Here is a 19,637-nt window from a genome sequence, read left to right on the forward strand (position 1 = left end):
AGTTCCCCCACTTAAAATAATGACAGAGGTCAGTAATTTGCACCAGAGGTACACTTCAACTGTGAGAGACAGAATGTGAAAAAGAAATCCATGAATTCACATGGTAGGATTTGTAAAGAATTTATTCGTAAATTAGGGTGGAAAATAAGTATTTGGTCACCTTAAACATGGAAAATCTCTGGCTCTCACAGACCTGTAACGTCTTCTGTAAGACGCTTTTCTGTCCCCCACTCGTTACCTGTATGAATGGCACCTGTTTGAACTCATCATCTGTATAAAAGACACCTGTCCACAGCCTCAAACAGTCAGACTCCAAACTCCGCCATGGCCAAGACCAAAGAGCTTTCGAAGGACACCAGGAAAAGCATTGTAGACCTGCACCAGACTGGGAAGAGTGAATCTACAATAGGCAAGCAGCTTGGTGTGAAAAAATCAACTGTGGGAGCAATCATCAGAAAATGGAAGACATACAAGACCACTGATAATCTCCCTCGATCTGGGGCTCCACGCAAGATCTCATCCCGTGGGGTCAAAATGATCATGAGAACGGTGAGCAAAGATCCCAGAACCACACGGGGGGACCTGGTGAATGACCTGCAGAGAGCTGGGACCAAAGTAACAAAGGTCACCATCAGTAACACACTACAACGGCAGGGAATCAAATCCCGCAGTGCCAGACGTGTTCCGCTGCTGAAGCCAGTGCATGTCCAGGCCCGTCTGAAGTTTGCCAGAGAGCACATGGATGATACAGCAGAGGATTGGGAGAATGTCATGTGGTCAGATGAAACCAAAGTAGAACTTTTTGGTATAAACTCAATTCGTCGTGTTTGGAGGAAGAAGAATACTGAGTTGCATCCCAAGAACACCATACCTACTGTGAAGCATGGGGGTGGAAACATCATGCTATGGGGCTGTTTTTCTGCCAAGGGGACAGGACGACTGATCTGTGTTAAGGACAGAATGAATGGGGCCATGTATCGTGAGATTTTGAGCCAAAACCTCCTTCCATCAGTGAGAACTTTGAAGATGAAACGAGGCTGGGTCTTCCAACATGACAATGATCCAAAACACACCGCCCGGGCAACAAAGGAGTGGCTCCGTAAGAAGCATTTGAAAGTCCTGGAGTGGCCTAGCCAGTCTCCAGACCTCAACCCCATAGAAAATCTGTGGCGGGAGTTGAAAGTCCGTGTTGCTCGGCGACAGCCCCAAAACATCACTGCTCTCGAGAAGATCTGCATGGAGGAATGGGCCAAAATACCAGCTACTGTGTGCAAACCTGGTAAAGACCTATAGTAAACGTTTGACCTCTGTTATTGCCAACAAAGGTTATGTTACAAAGTATTGAGTTGTATTTTTGTTATTGACCAAATACTTACCAAAAACAAATCCTACCATGTGAATTCATGGATTTTTTTTTCACATTCTGTCTCTCACAGTTGAAGTGTACCTCTGGTGCAAATTACTGACCTCTGTCATCATTTTAAGTGGGGGAACTTGCACAATCGGTGGCTGACTAAATACTTTTTTGCCCCACTGTAGGTATTGACAGGCCAAGCAGAACAGTGATCAGGCAGGGGCTGAAGCAAAAACTTGGGTTTGGGAAGAGTTCGGAGAGGCCATGGAAAAAGCCTGGAGGGTGTGGTCACACTCTTCAGCCTTCCTCGGAAAGTCTATGCCAGGGTGCTGAAAAGGAGAATCCGTCCATTAGTCCAACAAAACAATGGTTCTCAGCTGGAAAAGGGTGGAGTGCCCACGGCACTATTCAGAGAAAGTGGAGAAATTAGCTTTCTCTGAATGGTGGCTGGTCTCTACCTTAGAGAGAGGGTGAGGAGTAGAGCCACTACTACTCCACATAAAAATGGAGCCAGTTGAGTTCCTGGGGGAGACCCATGGCATGTCAGAGAAATTATATCTTTTGGCTGGGCAGTAATATTTAGTGACATCACTAAACATTAACTTAGGCTGTCTTAAAGAGACACCACACATTTGTTATTGTTACACTGAGGAGAGGGAGGCATAGGCTTCTCTGCTTTCCCTGCTGACACCACAACCTGGCCCTGAATAAGCAGAAGAAAATGGATGGATGGCACCAAACTACAACAACAGTAACCTCAAAGTGCTTTATATTGTAAGGCAAAGACCCTACAGTAATGCAGAGAAACCCCAACAATCAAACAACCCCTATGAATAATTACTTTAGCAGCAGTTTGATGCAAAAACTCCCTTGTAACCAGAAGTTACCTGCCAGTAGTTACAGTTCCTTTGGGGACAAAATGCCTGAATGTGGTCATCCACCTTTAATACATAAGTAGACTGGTGCATGAAGTTAAGCAAGGAATTCCTTCGTTGCAAGTTTATCTTGAATGTATTCACTCAAATAATGCAAACTAGGTCCCGCAAAGGGCCCTTTTATCCCAGCGAGTCTCCTCTGCCAGAATCCACAAACTCAACAGCGAAATCAGCCACACTACTCCTCCTCTGTCAGAGTGTCAGCAGTTTTGTGAGCAAGTCAGTGCTAGAGTATTTATCAAAAACTTGATTTAATTTTTCCAGAAAATCCAGAAAAGTTATATTCATGTTACCAGCCAACATCTCCTTGGCCACATGAGCGCCCTTCCTCTGATCAGGTTCACAAGGAAAAATAATTTAGGATTAATGAGTAAGCACTAGATGACATTGAGTGTGTTAGGGTGCCTGAGTCGTTCAGTCAAGTTTTGTTTTTATAATATTTTAAGTCTTGTTTATTTATTTTTGTTTTCTCTGTGCTGTGCGACTTGTTCCTATGTAGTTATCTGTATTTCTAGTTTAGGTTGTCTGGTGTTTGATCCTGTTCATGCCTGGTCTCGTCTCTGTTTGTCTTGGTCCTGCATCTGTGTGTCCTGCCCTGTTAGGTCCGTCTTGTCTTTGTTTCCCCTCCCCCCAGTCACGTCTCTGTGTTGCTCCCTTGCCTTCTCTTCCCTTGTTCCCCAGTAGTGTCTCTGTCGCTCCTGCCTTTGCCTGTACATAGTCGGCCTGTGTCTCTGTGTGTTTTGCAGCTTTTAGAGACACTTGTTCTGTGTGTACTATGTTTAGCTGTGCTTCCCCTGTCTTGTCAGTTGCTTATGTTCAGCCGTCTTCCCCAGGCGTTTCCTCCCTGCCCTTAATCCCTCTCATATATTTAGAGTCTGCATCTCCCTCTGTCTGGCATTGCATTCTCCCTCATTCCTGGCTGTTCCTTGGCGCTCCGTGGCTGGAGAGAGCCCTCTTCACAGGATCCGTGGCTGCTGCATTCATTGCTGCATTGTTCTTTTCTGCCTTGAAATATTCTCCTGAGCTGGTCCAATATCTGCTTATCCAATATGCGGTTTAGGGCACTCGGAGATGTAAGTGGCTAAAGGAGTGGATGCACTAATGAAAAGTGCTAAAAAAAATTAAAAGAGCTTGTTTATCATTTAAATGTGAGCTTGTTCACCTCTGAAAGATGAAGCAGAACTGAAACACACATAGAGCAGGAAAGAGGGAATGGGAGACAGAGAGAAAGACACAAAAGCAAGTCAATCCAGAAAGGGAAGGGAAGCATGTGACAAGGAAGATGAGGTCATGTGACCATCACAGCTACAGCTGATTTTTTCATGTTGTGCTTTGTTGTCCTTTCAGTTTACAAGGTCGAGGTGGATTCAGGGGTGGAGTCTGTCCAGCTGCCCTGCAAGACCGCAGTTTGTCTGCCCAAAGACGCTAAAGTGGAGTGGACTGATGGTTACAGGAAAGTCCTCGTCTATGAGAATGGTTCTGACCAGCCTGAAGAACAGCATCCATTTTACAGAGACCTAATCAGAATGAAGAGAAACTTGCTGAAAATTGGAGACCTCAGTCTGACCCTGAAATACCCCACAGTCACAAACACCTACACCTGCACCATCTACAGCCGGGAGGGAAACATCCTGCTGAAGAAAGAAGTGCTGCTCAGTGTCAGAGGTCAGTGCTGTAGATACAGGTCAGCCCTGCGATCTGAGAGAGAGTATCCTGAGAGAAAAGGCTCAATGCAATAGCTATGTGTACAGAGGGTTTGAATATGTGACTTACTGAAATTTTGCTTGCTCAGACTGTTTGTGTTGTTTTTTTTTTTTCTGTGTTTGTGTCAGGGGTGTATGTGCATTGTCTTATTTTTGTTTTAATGTCTAAAACTCAATAAAAAAGTGATTATTAAAAAAATCTGCACACCCTGCACAGATTAGGGCTGCAGTGATGGGGATGCTCTACCAGTCCATCATGATGAAGAGAGAGCTGAGTATGAAAGGGAAGCGGTTGATTTACAGGTTACTCTACATACCTACCCTCACATTTGGTCACAAGCTCTGTGTTGTGACAGAAAGAATAACATTTCCACGTCTCCTTCATGATGTGACAGTGTCAGAGCTGAATGCACTTGTAGAGTATCATGTTTTTATGGCTCACATTTAAAGTGTTGCAGCTCTAATGTACAGCTGTCATATTAGAAATAGAAGCAGCTCTGATTTTAGTGCTCAAAGAAATCTATGAAGTGATGAATTCACACATGAACAGTTTTCTGCAGCGTTCCTCTCGGCCTTATTTGCAGCTCCACTCTTGTTTTTGCTCTAATAATTATTTCTCTCCATGAGCTGTTTCTCTGCCTGAAGGAGGCGCCACTCCATCGCTTCATTTAGTGCAGAACAAGAGTCACATGATGCTGCTCTGAACACCAATCACACTTTGTACAGCTCATGTTGTGTTTGTTGTCCTCTCAGTCTGTCAGGTGGAGGTGGAGGAGGGGGCGGAGTCTGTCCAGCTGCCCTTCAAAACCACACAAAACCTGCCTGAAGATGGTAGAGTGGAGTGGAAATACTATGAGTCTGGTGAAGTCTTTAGCAAAATCATTCATGTGTATGAGAACGGCTCTGACCAGCCTGAAGAACAGCACCAGGATTACAGAGACCGAACGAAGATGAATGAAGACCTGCTGAAAACTGGAGACCTCAGTCTGACCCTGAGACACCCCACAGAGAGAGACAGTGGGAGATACAGGTGTAGAGTCTACAGTGAGAGGATCTCCAGATTCAAAACAGTGCTGCTCAAGGTCAAAGGTTTGTTTCTCTCTCTCTATCTCTCTCTCTGTGTGTGTGTGTGCGTGTGTGTGTGTGTGTGTGTGTGTGTGTCTCTGACTGTCTTGTGTCTCCTCTGCAGGGAGAGTTCAGGTCCAGGATCAAACAGGGGACATCAGGAACAGAAGCAGCTCCATTGATCCGACTCCTCTGATGGCTGATCAATCAGTTTGATCTGTGTGTTCTTTGATTATTGATCAGTGATGTCAGAGTGGAGTCAGTGTGATGTTGTTGTTGTGTGTTTGAGACTTTTAGTGTCCATGAAGGTCTCTGCTGCCGTAGATCCTCTGAACTGTGACAGAGGTCTCACTCTGGAGGAAACTCTCAGCACTTTCCAGCAGCTCCTCCATCATGGAGGACGTTCCCTCACTGTAACAGGTGGAGGAGAGAGGAGAGGAAGCACAGGTGGATCCTCTGAGGAAGAGGAGCGTTCCTGCAAACCACACGATCACATGACCAGAGGACAAGCATGTGCAGAAACACATTAAAGTCAGCCTGTAAACACGTTTGTGTAAATTCTAGCCGTGTGTTTCTGTTACATTCAAATAAAAGCAGAGAAAGCAGAACAAATGCTGAAGCTGTCTGTGTGGAATAAAGGAGTTACAGTACACACACACACACACACACACACACACACACACACACAGTAGGGGTGGGTTTTAATAATCGATTTTTCAATTAAAATTGATTTTAACTGGAATAAACCGATATCAAGTCATTAAATCTGGAAATCGGTGCTCACACATACAAGTAAATTTTGCCACGTTTGAAACGTCAAAGCGGTTAACAGAAGGTAACCATCATGGCTACTTTTCTCTGTATCTATGAAGCGCCTTGAGGCGACTTTTGTTGTGATTTGGCGCTATATAAATAAAATTGAATTGAACTGAACAGGACATTTTGATATTTTGAGGGTCTTCCTAGTTCTGTTTTTGAGATACACCAATTTTTATACTGCATGAAAAATTTAAATAAATATTATAATGCAAATTTGCAAAAAACCCCAAAAAACAGCATGTGCATCAAAATACACTATTACAAGCAGTGCAATATGACTTCTGAGCATATATAGAAAACCTTAAAGGCAAACATGACTTTTAAAAACACCAGTATAGGCTTATAAGACCCCCCCCCCCCCCAAAAAAAAAAAAAACAAACAAAAAAACTACATTTTCCGTGAAAATGACGTCACTTCCATATTCGGGCATGTGATGGTGGACATGTGATAGTTCATGCTGATGGCTATTCCAACGTAGGAAGTGTTACGAACAACGACGACCGTGGCTCAGGGGGTTGGGAAACGCATCTGTAACCGGAAGGTCGCCGGTTCGATTCTCTCTGTCCTGGTCGTTGTGTCTTCGGGCAAGACACTTCACCTACTGGTGTTGGCCGATGGCGTGATATGACAGCCTCGCTTCTGTCAGTCTGCCCCAGGGCAGCTGTGGCTACAACTGTAGCTACCTCCACCAGTGTGTGAATGAATAGTGGCATTGTAAAGCGCTTTGGGTGCCTTGAAAAGCGCTATATAAATCCAATCCATTATTATTATTTCTGGAATATTACCATATTTTTCGGACCATAAGGTGCACTGGACTATAACGCGCACAGTCGATGAACGGGTCTGTTTTCCTACATAAGGTGCACCGGGTTTCTATGAGGAGCTCCTTAATGAAAGAAAACAGTCGGATAAGTCAAGCTTTACTCAACTCATTCCTCTTGCTTCCTCCACTTCTGTAACATTGATTCATTCATGTTGAATTCTCTTGCAGATGCTCTATTCCCATGTTGTTGTGGTATATGTTGCTCCGTCATTTTTCACATTTTTGCTATGTAACTTTGCATCTGTTTTCATGGATGCCTGGATGTTAAACTGAACTGTTACACCTGGTAAAGCAGCAACACTGATCATTTTATTGAAGATGAAAGAATTCAGACAGTTTTTAACTCTCAGTGTGCCACAGTGTTCGTTTCACTTTGCGACCTGGGCCCTGTTTCAGGAAGCCGGTTTAGTGGAAAAACTGAGTAAGTATACCCTGAGTTAACGAAAACTCTGGGTTTTCGGTTTCACAAAGCGAGTTCAGCTGCAGCCTGAGTGAGTCACTATGACGACACACTCCGTGAAGCTAACCTGCCCCCTAGCAGGTTTACTACAACTAACCCTGACTGTCTCCGCCCCTTTGTCGGAAACCTGACAGTAGGAAGTGTCGGACATGGCGTGCCACTTCCTTGAAGAGCCAGTAGATCGTGAAGCCCAAATTCTCCGCAGAGCTCTCCGCCGGGAGAGAGTGATTAGAGCGCGTTTGGACATTTTATCATTTCCTGATGATTGTCTGTGTGAACGTTACCGTTTCTCAGCACAATCTATAATTTATTTGGATAACATCCTCAGGCCATATATTACGCATATGACACATCGCGGACATGCTCTCAGTTCATTACATATTATTTGTATTGCACTTCGGTTTCTTGCAAACGGGAGCTTTCTGTATAATATTGGTGACGCTGAGCACGTTTCCAAGGCTACCGTCTGTCGGGCAGTCAGGAATGTTACAGTTGCACTGAAACGTCTCCTGTACTCGTCTGTGGTGTTCCCCGGTCACAGACCCACAAGATTTATCAAAGAGGGATGCCACAAAATTGCAGGTATCAGGATGACCAAAACTTAATGTATGATGTGGTGATACTTGGACTACTACTTAAATTGCACATTTATTTTCAGGGTTCCCAGGCGTGATTGGCTGTACAGATGGCACTCACATTCCAATCATTGCTCCTTCAGTAAATGAAGGAGACTATGTGAACAGGAAGTCTTTCCACAGCATTAATGTACAGGTACATAGTTCCCTGTAGCATTTCAAACTAACAAATTATTTCATCATAGTAATGGATGCTAATTTGTGTTCTCTGCACTGTGAAGATCATATGTGATGCTGCCAACATTATCACAAATGTGGAAGCCAAGTGGCCAGGCTCTGTCCATGACTCACAAATATTCCGTGAATGTACACTGAGCACAAAATTTGGACATGGTGAGTTGAGAATACTTTAAAATATATAAAGACCAATTGCTTCAGGGACATTTGAACTGAAGTGTACCCTTCTGTCTTAGGAGAGTTCACTGGCTACTTGCTTGGTGATAGGGGGTATCCATGTTTACCCTATTTGCTTACCCCTTACCCTGACCCTGAACCGGGCCCACAGCAGCGATATAATCTGGCTAATTGCAGGACAAGAGCCAGAATTGAAATGACTATCGGAATGCTTAAGGCCCGGTTCCAGTGCCTGCAAAGACTCAGGGTCACCCCAGAAAGGGCATGTGACATTATTGTGGCATGTGTGATTCTTCACAACATTGCCACAATTAGAGGAGAACACTGTCCTTCTGAACCAAACATCAGCAGTGATCCAAACCATGAACATCCTGACCCTCCCACGGACATACAAGATGGAAGAGCAGTCAGAGACACCATATGTCACAATCATTTCTTTTGACCCATCACCTCAACATGTTGAAAGAAGAATAAACAGATTTTTTGTTCAACTGGCTTTATTGGTCGCCTGTGTTTCCTGTACACAAAGTATTAAAAGATGTAAACCTCATAAAGTGTCTCTGTTGCTTCCTCCTCTGTAACAGCTGTCAATGTTTCTTCATTATTTTCCTGTAGTAAAGAAATAAACAACATTGCTGTTCTACTGTAAACTCATATAATCTGTGGAGTATTACTCACAACTGCATGTTGGTCTGGCTCAACAGGAGGCTGCACCAGATGCAGTACACCACCACCATCAACTGATAGAATATGAGGTTTATACAGGTCACTTATAACTTACAAGGGACCAAATGGCAATTAACAAACATACCAATCACCTTACACTTCATTGTCATTATGCTCTCAAAGACAACCAAGGCTGAGGGAAGGCAAAATCAGTCGGAAAATAACTTCACTACAAAATAATTCATTATGGTAAAGAGTTTATCAAATGAATGAGCAGCACTGCAAAGGTGACTGTGAAGAAAGGATGTATGCACATCATGTATTATTTTGAATTTACCCCCTATGTAGGCACTTGTGTCTTGCGGGGTTATTGACCCCGCAGAGATGCCTTCGGCCACAGGGCGCCCACTGTTTTGGCTGAGGGCCAACTGCTCAGCCTCTGTGAGTGGTGGTGGTGGAGGACCCCCACCTGTTTTTCGGGCCTCCGCTTTTTTTCTGTTGGCTATAACGGGCCACATTTGAGCATACAGAGTAAGCAAATATGTACTTGTAATGTGCTCAGATAATTTCAATAAGTGCTTACAGAAAGAAAATTAATGTAGCCTCTAACTGCAATTGATTTACATGGGACAAACAGACCAAGCACTATGGCTCATAATACAATTACACCTTACCTGTTTGGACTATATTTTTATATTTCATTTTTACTTGCTGCCAGGCACGTTTGGGGCCTGTTGGGTTGCACCTGCGCTCACATCACATCACAAAATAAAATGTATAAAATAACAAATAAAATAATATATGATAAAATAACGTGTTAAATGGGTGGAAATCCCTCGATCAATGTTTATATTAACACTCACGCATTGACTCTGTCGGCTATGTTTTGCCATGCATGCTTTTGGGGTCCAGACACCATTTAAAGGTTCCGGGAGAGACCATGGGTAAAGAGAGTGTGGTGAATCTTTTTGTGCTTGGGTTTCTGGGTTTTTATAATATTGGGTTTGGTGTAACATTAAAGTGTGAAGTATTTATTAATATGTAAATGTGAAAATGTATTTATGTATTTATTTATTCTTATTGATATATTGTATACTGTGGTGGAAGGTTGGGATTTAAGAATTTACCTGAGAGTGGAATAATGGTTAAGTCTGTGACAGCTGAACATATTTAAGGCTGCCAGTTGTCATTAGAGCGTGGATTTTTTGTGCTGTGAAGAAGCTCGACAAGTTAATTGTTGTAAGGAGAGCCGTATAGAAAATAAATACTTTGTTCCACTACACTTGCCTTGGTCTGTCTCACTGTGTTTCCAGCCGCTAAGGGCTGCCCTGTTACAAGCCTGTATAACAAATACATATGTAGCCCAATAAGTATAAAAACCCACAAATTATGTGTGCCAGGAAAAAACAATGTTGGTCCAACAAAAGAGAGGAGAGCAGCACAGGGATAAACCTGCAGGCCTGACAGCAGGAGGTGTATCACTCCGCTGGTTTTGTACTTAGTGACAGTGTTTACACTGCAAATGTGCCTTTGTGACATTCATCAGTGCCCTCACTGACACACAAAACAAAACAACTACACAACAGAACAACTACACGAGACAACACACTAACTAACTACTCCACACCAAACGTCACAAATCTCCCACATCTAGAAACTGTCTCTCTCTCTCTCATCAACAACCAAATCCCACTTAATTAATTGGTTGACATGGTACATTTTTCCATTGGGCTTTTTTTTTTCTATTATTGTACGATCTACTGTACAATATAAAGCACATTGAGGCGACTTCTGTTGTGATTTGGTGCTATATGAATAAAATTGAATTGAATTGGTCAAAAATGACTCCAAGGTTCCTCACAGTGTTACTGAAGGCCCAGGTAACGCCATCCAGAGAAAGAATGTGGTTAGATACCATATTTCTATGATGTTTAGGGACGAGAACAATAACCTCAGTTTTATTTGTACAAGATCACTTTGACATGCTGGTAGGAGGAGTCAAGAGATGACTTGCTCTCCCTGCTGAGCCACCCGAGGAACCTTCAGGGTGTAGTCATTCTTTTTAAACTGAACCTTTGTTCTGCTTGTTGTTTGACACACAAACAGCACTGTTGGAATGTGCCACACACAGAGTGTGTGCTCACATTACGTGGCATATTTGTATTGTGTATTGAGCCATCAGCTCTGACGCACACAGTATAAACAGCACATATAAAGTCCACAGTGTGAACACCAAGCAGGGAGTGAACAGGCTCAGGCAGCAGCAGTGCTGATATATGCCTGGCCTCCATTCGTCTCATTAAAGCTGCCCGAGCCTCCAAACAACAACATTCACACATGTGAGCCTCACAAATATCACTGACAACCAAAAGTCCCATTTTTATATTGCTGTCAGCATTATTCCATCATGAAGCAACGATAGAAACACATCTTCATTTCATCTCTGTTGGAGCCTTTTGTTCAGTGAAAGGACAAAAAGCTGCCAGTAAATCAGATTCACTCTGCTGCACTGAAACACTGTGGACACAGTCTGGAGACACGCAGACTTTAAACTTTATTTGCATGATGTGAAAAGAAACCACATCATAAATGTGATCATGTGGGACTTTAGAAACAGGATCGCCGTGATCAGAGAACCCGGCCTCGTTAATAACCTGTACTGATCTTTTCACATCTGCATCATTGTTGCGACAGCGGAAGGGATATTTCAGTGTCAGGACTGAAGGCGGAGCTTTGTGCGTGTCAGGGTGAGGCCGCAGCAGCCGCCTCCAACCGGAGCGCTCGGGCGTGAAACTAGGAGGAAAGCCGACGTCCTCTTTTCTCAGAAGTGATCTGTGGCTGCTGGACTTCATTCCTCAAATTAACAAAGTGTGAAGCTGAACTCTGAGCTGTGACAGTGAAGCAGTGTGAGAGTGTCAGTAGATGATCAGCAGAGGAAAGTGAAGCTGCTGTGAGCTGATGTCCTGAAGGGCTTTTAAAGAGTCTCTGAGTTTGACAGGAACATGAAGATGTTTGTGGTGTTTGTGATGCTCCTGCACGGTAAGTACACCTTCCTCTCTCTGCTCTCATCATCAGCTTTTCTTTCATCTCTCTCTCTTTAATGTGTTGAAGTGCAGCAGGAGGAGATTTCCATCAAACACTGGATTCTGATTCAGATCAAACTAACAATCCAAAGCAGCAACTTTCAAATCTCTGGATTCTTCTTGGTGGTTTCCAGATGAGCTACATATTTAAGTAAAGTACAGATACCTTAAAACTGTACTTAAGTACTTACTGTCATGGTCCTGGGTCCTTCTCTGCTTTCTTGTGTTTCTATATCATGTTGTTCTAGGAGTTATTCTATGAGTCCTAAGTTGTTCAGTGTAGTTTTTTGGATTTCCCCTCGTGTCTTTACCCCCAGTGTCTCCCTGTGTGTATTAGAGTTCTGCTGCCTTGTTTCCCCTCCTTATGTTTTATTCCATGTTTCCCAGCCTGTCTGTCTGAAACCTGCACAGACATGCTGGGACGGCATGTCTGTGCAATATTTGAATACTAGTGATTAAGGAACTGACCTCCCAGCCCATTGTTCCTTCAGTGGGCTGGTTTCAGTCATTATGCAAAGGTACTGTTTATAAGGTTGAAACCTGCAGTCAGCTGAGACTGAAGACGTCACTTGGATGAGTGACGAAACACTTCTCTCACAAAACGCTACGTCCAGATGAACAGAATCAACTTTTTGGGATAGTCTGAAAATACTGTGTTATTTCTACTGTTGCGTGGATGATATACAGCTGTATGTTGCACTAATTGCAACAACACAAATGTATTCTGAATCTGTTGCTCTGATGTAAAACGCTTTGATCAGCTTAGTGATTTTAGATCTGGATTCCTCTCAGTCACTCCCAAATCTTTAATTTGTAAAAAGACTTGAAAATCTGTCCTCCGACATCAGGACTTCCACTCACAGTCTGTTTGTGCTGTTTGACCCTGACTTTTTTTTTTTTGGACACACAGATCACATCAGTCACACATTCTCATGTGTGTCTCAATGTGTCTAAACTTGATCTTTACTTTAAAGTGACTCATGGAGTCTCTGTCTGTGTGTCCTCAGTTTCCCAGCATGCCTCAGCTGTGGAATCATATGAGGGGGCATCATTTGTAGTGCTGCCCTGTGAGTTTGACACTTTCAACCTAAGAAATGCCTCAATGGTGTGGAGTCGCTCCGACCTCAGTCCTCCCACCGTCCACCAGCGTCAGCTTCAAGGAGATGAACTGAAAGATCAAAACCAGCGTTACAGCGGCCGAACATCCATGAAGACTGACGCTCTGGAAACTGGAGACCTCAGCCTGAACCTGACCAACCCCCAACTGTCTGACAGCGCCACCTACACCTGCTCCATCAGAGACTTTGGACGTGAACTCAGTTGGAGTGATGTACAGCTGCAGGTCAAAGGTGCTGCAGGTCAGCAACAAACACCTGCTGTAGACACATCATACATCATTCAGATAAAACTTATCAGAGAAATCATATTGGCTCTTTGATTGAAATGTAGGCCTATTAGGTCAGTCAGAGGTCAAAGGTCATGCTGTTCTTTTTGTTTCCCCACAGAACAGTTTCCATCCTGGGCCACAGCTCTCCTGGTTCTCCTGGTTCTTCTTGTTATTTCTGGAGGTCTTCTATTTTATTTCCGGCACTATTTCATGTCAGGTGAGTGTCTCCTACTACACTACCCATAATGCCGATGGTCAGCAGGTGTCCTCTGGTGGCTCCTTGACTGTGGCTCACACAAACTTGTTCCAGAAGCTAAAAGAGTTGAGAGTTACAAACAGCTGATACAGAGAGCTGAAGAGAAACTTCCAGGTTTGTTCCAGAAGTCAGAAAACCTCCTTCAGACTCAGTCATTGATCAGTGAAACAGCTCCACAACACGACTTTACTAAACAGTGTGTGTGCTTCACTGCATTGATCTGACACAGAGGCTGCATGTGGACAAGCTGTTCTTTCATTATCTGCAATTTAACCAGTTTTACTTTTTACCAAAAGTTTCACTGCGATTGGTCATGAGTTAACAGAGGTTACAAAAAAAAACAAACTAATACTCGAGAACACAGACATGTGAATAATATGTAATAACTTTACAATACAATCACGATCGTGGCTCACAAGGTTGCAGTTCATCTTGTAATCGGAAGGTTGCCGATTCGAGCCCCCGACAGTCTTAGCCATTGTGTCCTTGGGCAAGACACTTCACCTACTGGTGGTGGTCAGAGGGCCCAGTGGCGCCAGTGTCCGGCAGCCTCTGTCAGTGCGCCCCAGGGTGGCTGTGGCTACAATGTAGCTGCCATCACCAGTGTGTGAATGTGTGGATGACTGGTTGTCTAAAGCGCTTTGGGGTCCTTAGAGACTAGAAAAGCACTATACAAATACAGGCCATTTACCATTTACAATGCAATGTACACCAGCTCACTGTAATCCAATAAAGGTTAAAAAAAACAATGTTAAAGAGACCTCCATGATAAGATTTTATTATACATTTATTTTATTATACTGTCATTAATATTTATTATTTTCACACAGTGGTCACTGACATCTAATATGTGTGTGTTGGTTATAGTTATATAAAGGTTCAGGATCAATGTGATGAATTTAGAAGCAGAAAAATAAAAAAAATAAAAATCAAATGCATAGCATATGCATGGTAATCAAATAAATGTATGAATAATTTTTGTGTGTGAAGGAAACTCCTCATTTACATGAACAAACTGGAATCTATCAGATGTGATTCAAACCACTGCAGTGAATTTCCTTTAATAACTCTGGTGTGTTCTAGTGTTTGTAGTAAAATGTTGTGGTCTACACTGAGGTCTAACAGGACAAGCACAGGAATAAGTCCTCTGTAAAGTAAAGTAAAGTAAAATAAAGTAAAGTAAAGTAAAGTAAAATTTTATTTATATAGCACCTTTCAAGATAAAATCACAAAGTGCTTTACAGAGGCAGAAAACAGACATTAAAATCTAAAACAAAACAAAATCAACCAAAAGCGAGTTTAAACAGATACGTTCTTAACTGCTTTTTAAAAGACATGACTGAGTCCACAGATCCCAAACTCAAAGAGAGCGAGTTCCAGAGTCTGGGAGCCACTGATACAAACGCTCTGCCACCTTTTGTTTTTAACCTTGTATGCGGGACAGCCAGCAACCCCTGGTCACAAGACCTCAGGGACCTGCTGGGGTGATAGGAAAGAAGAAGATCACTTAAGTAAGTTGGAGCTACACCGTGCAGGGCCCTATAAGTCATGATTATGATCTTAAATTGGACCCTGAACTTGACAGGGAGCCAATGCAGCTAAATCAGCAGGGGAGTGGCATGGGAGTGTTTGTGATGCTTTGTCAGAAGCCTGGCAGCAGCATTCTGAACACCCTGCAGTCGTTCCAGGGAGGCGTTACTTAAGCAAGTAAACAAGGAATTACAATAATCTAAGCGAGATGAAACAAAAGCATGAATAATCATTTCCAATTCGGAACGTGACACAATGGGACTCAGCTTAGCGATATTTCTTAAATGGTAAAAACAAGAGCCAACCAAAGATTTAACGTGTGTGTCCAGCGTCAGAGCTGGATCAAATGTAACACCAAGGTTCATAATGGATGATTTAATATAGGAAGCAAGAGGGCCTAGATTTTTAACCACGAGGGGAACAAATTTCTCAGGAGCAAAGACAATGACTTCCGTTTTATCAGCATTTAGTTGAAGGTAATTACCAGCCAGCCAATCTCTAACGGAGTCTAAGCAGGACTGCAAGATTTGGAGCTTAGAAACATCAGGTGGCCTAGAAGAGATATATAGCTGAATATCATCTGCATAACAATGATATGAAATATCAGAGAAAGAGCTAAGAAGTTGCAGAAGAGGGAGTAAATACAACAAAAACAATAATGGTCCCAAGACAGAGCCCTGAGGCACCCCATAGGCAAGAGAGAAAGATCGATTTGACAAATAGGATTTAACCCATTCCAATGCGGTACCCGATACACCCACCCAGTGGTTTAATCTATCTAACAAAATAAGATGATCAACAGTGTCAAAAGCAGAGGTCAGATCCAGCAACATCAACACAGTGCACTCTCCAGCATCATAATTCATCAAAATATCATTAGACACTCTAAGAAGTGCAGTTTCGGTAGAGTGAGCCTTACGAAAGCCAGATTGAAATTTATTAAGAACGTTGTGTTCATCTAGAAAATCCATGAGTTGCTTGGCCACAACCTTTTCTAAAATCTTGGCAATAAAAGGCAATTTTGAGATGGGTCTGTAACTGGAAAGCAAAGAAGGATCAAGTTTAGGTTTTTTTAAAAGTGGGTGAATGGCAGCACTTTTACAGTAAACAGGGACCTGACCAGAGAGCAGAGATGCATTAATAATTTTAAGAACACTAGGACCAATAGACTCAAAAACATTTTTAAGTAAAGATCCAGTTAAAATATCAAGGATGCAAGAGGATGGTCTCATTGAAGTAACCAGCTTCAACAACTCAGGCAAAGACACTGGTGAAAATCTTTCAAATCTGACAGGCTTAAGTAAAATCCGAACAGGCAAATGGTACATGGAGGGAGAGATTTTGCTCCTTACATTGCTAACCTTTTAAGGAAACAACAAACAACAACAACAAAGAAGGAAAGAAAATTATCACAGTCTTCATTCGAAGAAATAGCGACAGCAGCAGAAACCGGAGCAACAATATCCCTAATTGTGTCAAATAGAACCTTAGGGTTACCTCTGCTCCTAGAGACTAGGTTTGAAAAATAAGCAGCCCTTGCATCACGAACTGAAGCGTTAAAAGAAACTAAAAGGTCTTTTAAATGAAAGAGATGAACCTGTAAACGAGTCTTTCTCCACAAACGCTCAGCTTTACGACAGACACGCTTTAAACAGCGAATGCTGTCGTAACAGGTCATAAGGAGAACATTAGTAACCTTTACTACAGCTCATGTTGTGCTTTGTTGTCCTCTCAGTCCGCTCGGTGGGGGTGGATTCAGGGGTGGAGTCTGTCCAGCTGATCTGCAAAACCACAGTTTGCCTGCCTAAAGATGCTAAAGTGGAGTGGAAGGATGCAAACAACAGGAAGGTCCACATGTATGAGAACGGCTCTGACCAGCCTGAAGAACAGGACGATAAATACAAGAACCGAACGGAGATGAAGAGAAACTTGCTGGAACCTGGAGACCTCAGTCTGACCCTGAAACAGCCCACAGATGGAGACAACTCCACCTACACCTGCACCGCCTACAGCAGGGAGGGAAACATGCTGATGGAGAAACAAGTGGAGCTGAAAGTCAGAGGTCAGTGCTGTAGATACAGGTCAAAGGTCAGAGGTCAGACTCATGATGGTGGTTCAGTCTCAGTGGCTCCATCCAATAATGTCACAGTGTTAGCATGTCTGATGTTTGTGGCTGTTTTGGTTTTTCTTTGATTTCCAGCCAAATGTAAAAGCTTCAGCAGATGAACTGTAGGAGCAAAGTTCATGTGTGAGACTTCATCTGAAAGGTCACATCTTCTAGTTTCTGAACATGTGTTTGTTTAGCATGTGGCTGAAACACAGGCTAAGCTACGTCAGCTCAAATCTCAGTAACAACCTTCTTTGGTCCTCATCTATAATCAGTCATATCTGAGTCACAATAACTAGAAGATGATTTCTAGCAGAAGTGTGAACATCTCCACATCCTTTCTCCATGTTATCATCCAAAGCTGTGTGAAGTTTCAGAGCTCTGCAGCTAACAGAGACTTTCAGTTTGCTGCTCTCTTCCTCTGACAGCTCCATTCTTAGGGAGCGTTAGTTCTGTTTCACTTTATTCCACTTATTCAGTCTGATGTTCTCTGATCTGTTTCTCTTGTTTAGTGTCTTAAATGCTGCCAGTGCCTCTCTTTGCTGTAACCAACCTTTCTCTTTATTTCTGAGCTTTTTAAGGACTTTAACTGATGCATCAACCTTTGAAAATGGAAAGAAATCAGATTCATGGCTGCATCACAGTGTCACATGTAGTTCTCCACATCAGCTGGATTATATCTATAGCAGCAAACAGCAGCTGATGCACAAATCTTTGTCTGTGTTAATAAAGTTGGATCAGTTCAAACAGTTTGTTGCTCTGCACTTGAAAGCAGCTTGTACAGTTTCCTAACTAATACTGTAATTCTGTACATGAGATTTTATTGGCTGTTAGTGAGCCAATCAAGAACATTCAGACCAATCAGGTAACTGTGGGGGAGGGATGTGGAGTTGACCTTTTGGCATTTAACCACGAGCTGTAAACATGAATAAGGTTAGCAGAGAATAATGTCTGTTAGTGAGGTGGATGTAGAGTTTAGCAACGATAGAGTTGGGTGGTCCTCACAGGACAGCCACTACAAACATATGATTTTATAGAATATGATGCATTACTGCAGATTCAACACAATAGAAAGGATTTGAAATGAGCTCAGCCTTAAACATGTGCAGCAGTAATATTGATCCACAGACACTGATGGGAACATTTTTCTGCACAATAAGTACTTTGACTTTTCATACTTTATGTACAATTTGCCAGTACTGCAGTTTTGTGTGTAGTGAGGTGTTTTCATGGTGTTTTCTTGGTGCTTTTACTAAAGGAAGCTTCTATCAAATTCTTCCAAATGTTGTCAAACTGAGCTGTGTGATGAAGTGAGTGTGACAGAAGCACTCAGACTGTGTTTCTTACTTTGTTGTCCTCTCAGTGCCCCAGGTGGAGGTGGATTCAGGGGTGGAGTCTGTCCAGCTGCCCTTCAAAACCACACTTCACCTGCCTGAAGACGCTAAAGTGGAGTGGAAGGACAACAATGATAATAAGGTCCATGTGTTTGAGAACAGCTCTGACCAGCCTGAAAAACAGAGCGAGTTTTATAGAGACAAAACGAAGATGAATCAAAACCTGCTGAAAACTGGAGACCTCAGTCTGACCCTGAAACACCCCTCAGACTATGACAACAGGATGTACACCTGCACCGTCTACAGCAGGGAGGGAAACATCCTGCTGAAGAGAATGGTGCTGAAAGTCCGAGGTCAGTGCTGTAGATACAGGGCAAAATGTGGATTGAAGCTTTTTCTGTTTCTATTTTGATATTTGGTGGATTTTCATGTGCTTATTTAAACTGGACGAAACCAGCTGTGAGTCACTGCAGCAGCTCTGTGCCAACAACCAACCAACACCTGGGTGGAGTCCCAGCTGAAGCTGAGAGATACTCAGAGACAGAAGCAGCTGTATGGAAGCGTTCTACAGGACGGCTGACACAAAGCTGATGTTACTGATGTCTCCTAGATAGATCTCATGGACCAAAGGCTCTCTGTGTCATCTCGGCTCCAGCTGAACTAAACTGAGAGTGAATTTGGGCTTTCAGGGAGGGGTGAAAGCAGAGCGCTGTAAAGGAAAGGGCTGTGATTGGTTCAGAACACGTCAATGAGAAGAAAGGAAAGCTTCAGAGCAACATGAATGAAACAAAGTGTTTTGATGACGACTGAAAGCCAAAACTGTCCCTGAAATCAGAGTTCAGGGGCACAGCCAGAAGACAGAGAATCGTGGAAATAGTGGTCAGCAGGTACTTGATGGAGTGTTTCCTGCTTGCTGGACTCCATATCATATGTTAGCAGAGAGTGTCTGGCTCTTGATTGGTTGAAGTGGAGAACATCTGCTGCAGAAAGATGCCTCCTGGTCCATGGTGGACATAGATGTTTTCTTTCACCCCTTTCTCAAACCGACCGCCCTCTCTGTCCAGAATGTGAACCTTTGCATCCTCAAAAGTGTGATCTTTGTCCTTGAGATTCAGATGTACAGCT

General features: G+C 43.0%; 1 protein-coding gene across 4 annotated transcripts in view; it reads left to right on the plus strand.

Annotated features, from left to right (window-relative positions):
- LOC146578310 (butyrophilin-like protein 2) overlaps positions 1–19,637 on the plus strand; it is a 49,218-nt gene that overhangs the window by 5,424 nt on the left and 24,157 nt on the right. Inside the window, exons 4-8 of one of the 4 annotated variants that reach the window (XM_085258399.1) lie at positions 3,637–3,954; positions 4,746–5,081; positions 13,404–13,502; positions 16,807–17,133; positions 18,542–18,865. In XM_085258399.1, the coding sequence (XP_085114525.1) occupies positions 3,637–3,954; positions 4,746–5,081; positions 13,404–13,502; positions 16,807–17,133; positions 18,542–18,865 (1,404 nt within the window). Of the gene's footprint in view, positions 1–3,636; positions 3,955–4,745; positions 5,082–5,181; positions 5,661–11,686; positions 11,855–12,905; positions 13,257–13,403; positions 13,503–16,806; positions 17,134–18,541; positions 18,866–19,637 lie in introns of those variants that run through there. The other 3 variants (XM_085258374.1, XM_085258392.1, XM_085258382.1) reach the window with 3 other exon arrangements.

Source organism: Mchenga conophoros, linkage group LG3, assembly GCF_057382185.1.
Source record: "Mchenga conophoros isolate Kocher_MC1m ecotype Shallow Benthic linkage group LG3, M_conophoros_male_GT1.1, whole genome shotgun sequence".
Classification (NCBI taxonomy): Eukaryota; Metazoa; Chordata; class Actinopteri; order Cichliformes; family Cichlidae; genus Mchenga; species Mchenga conophoros.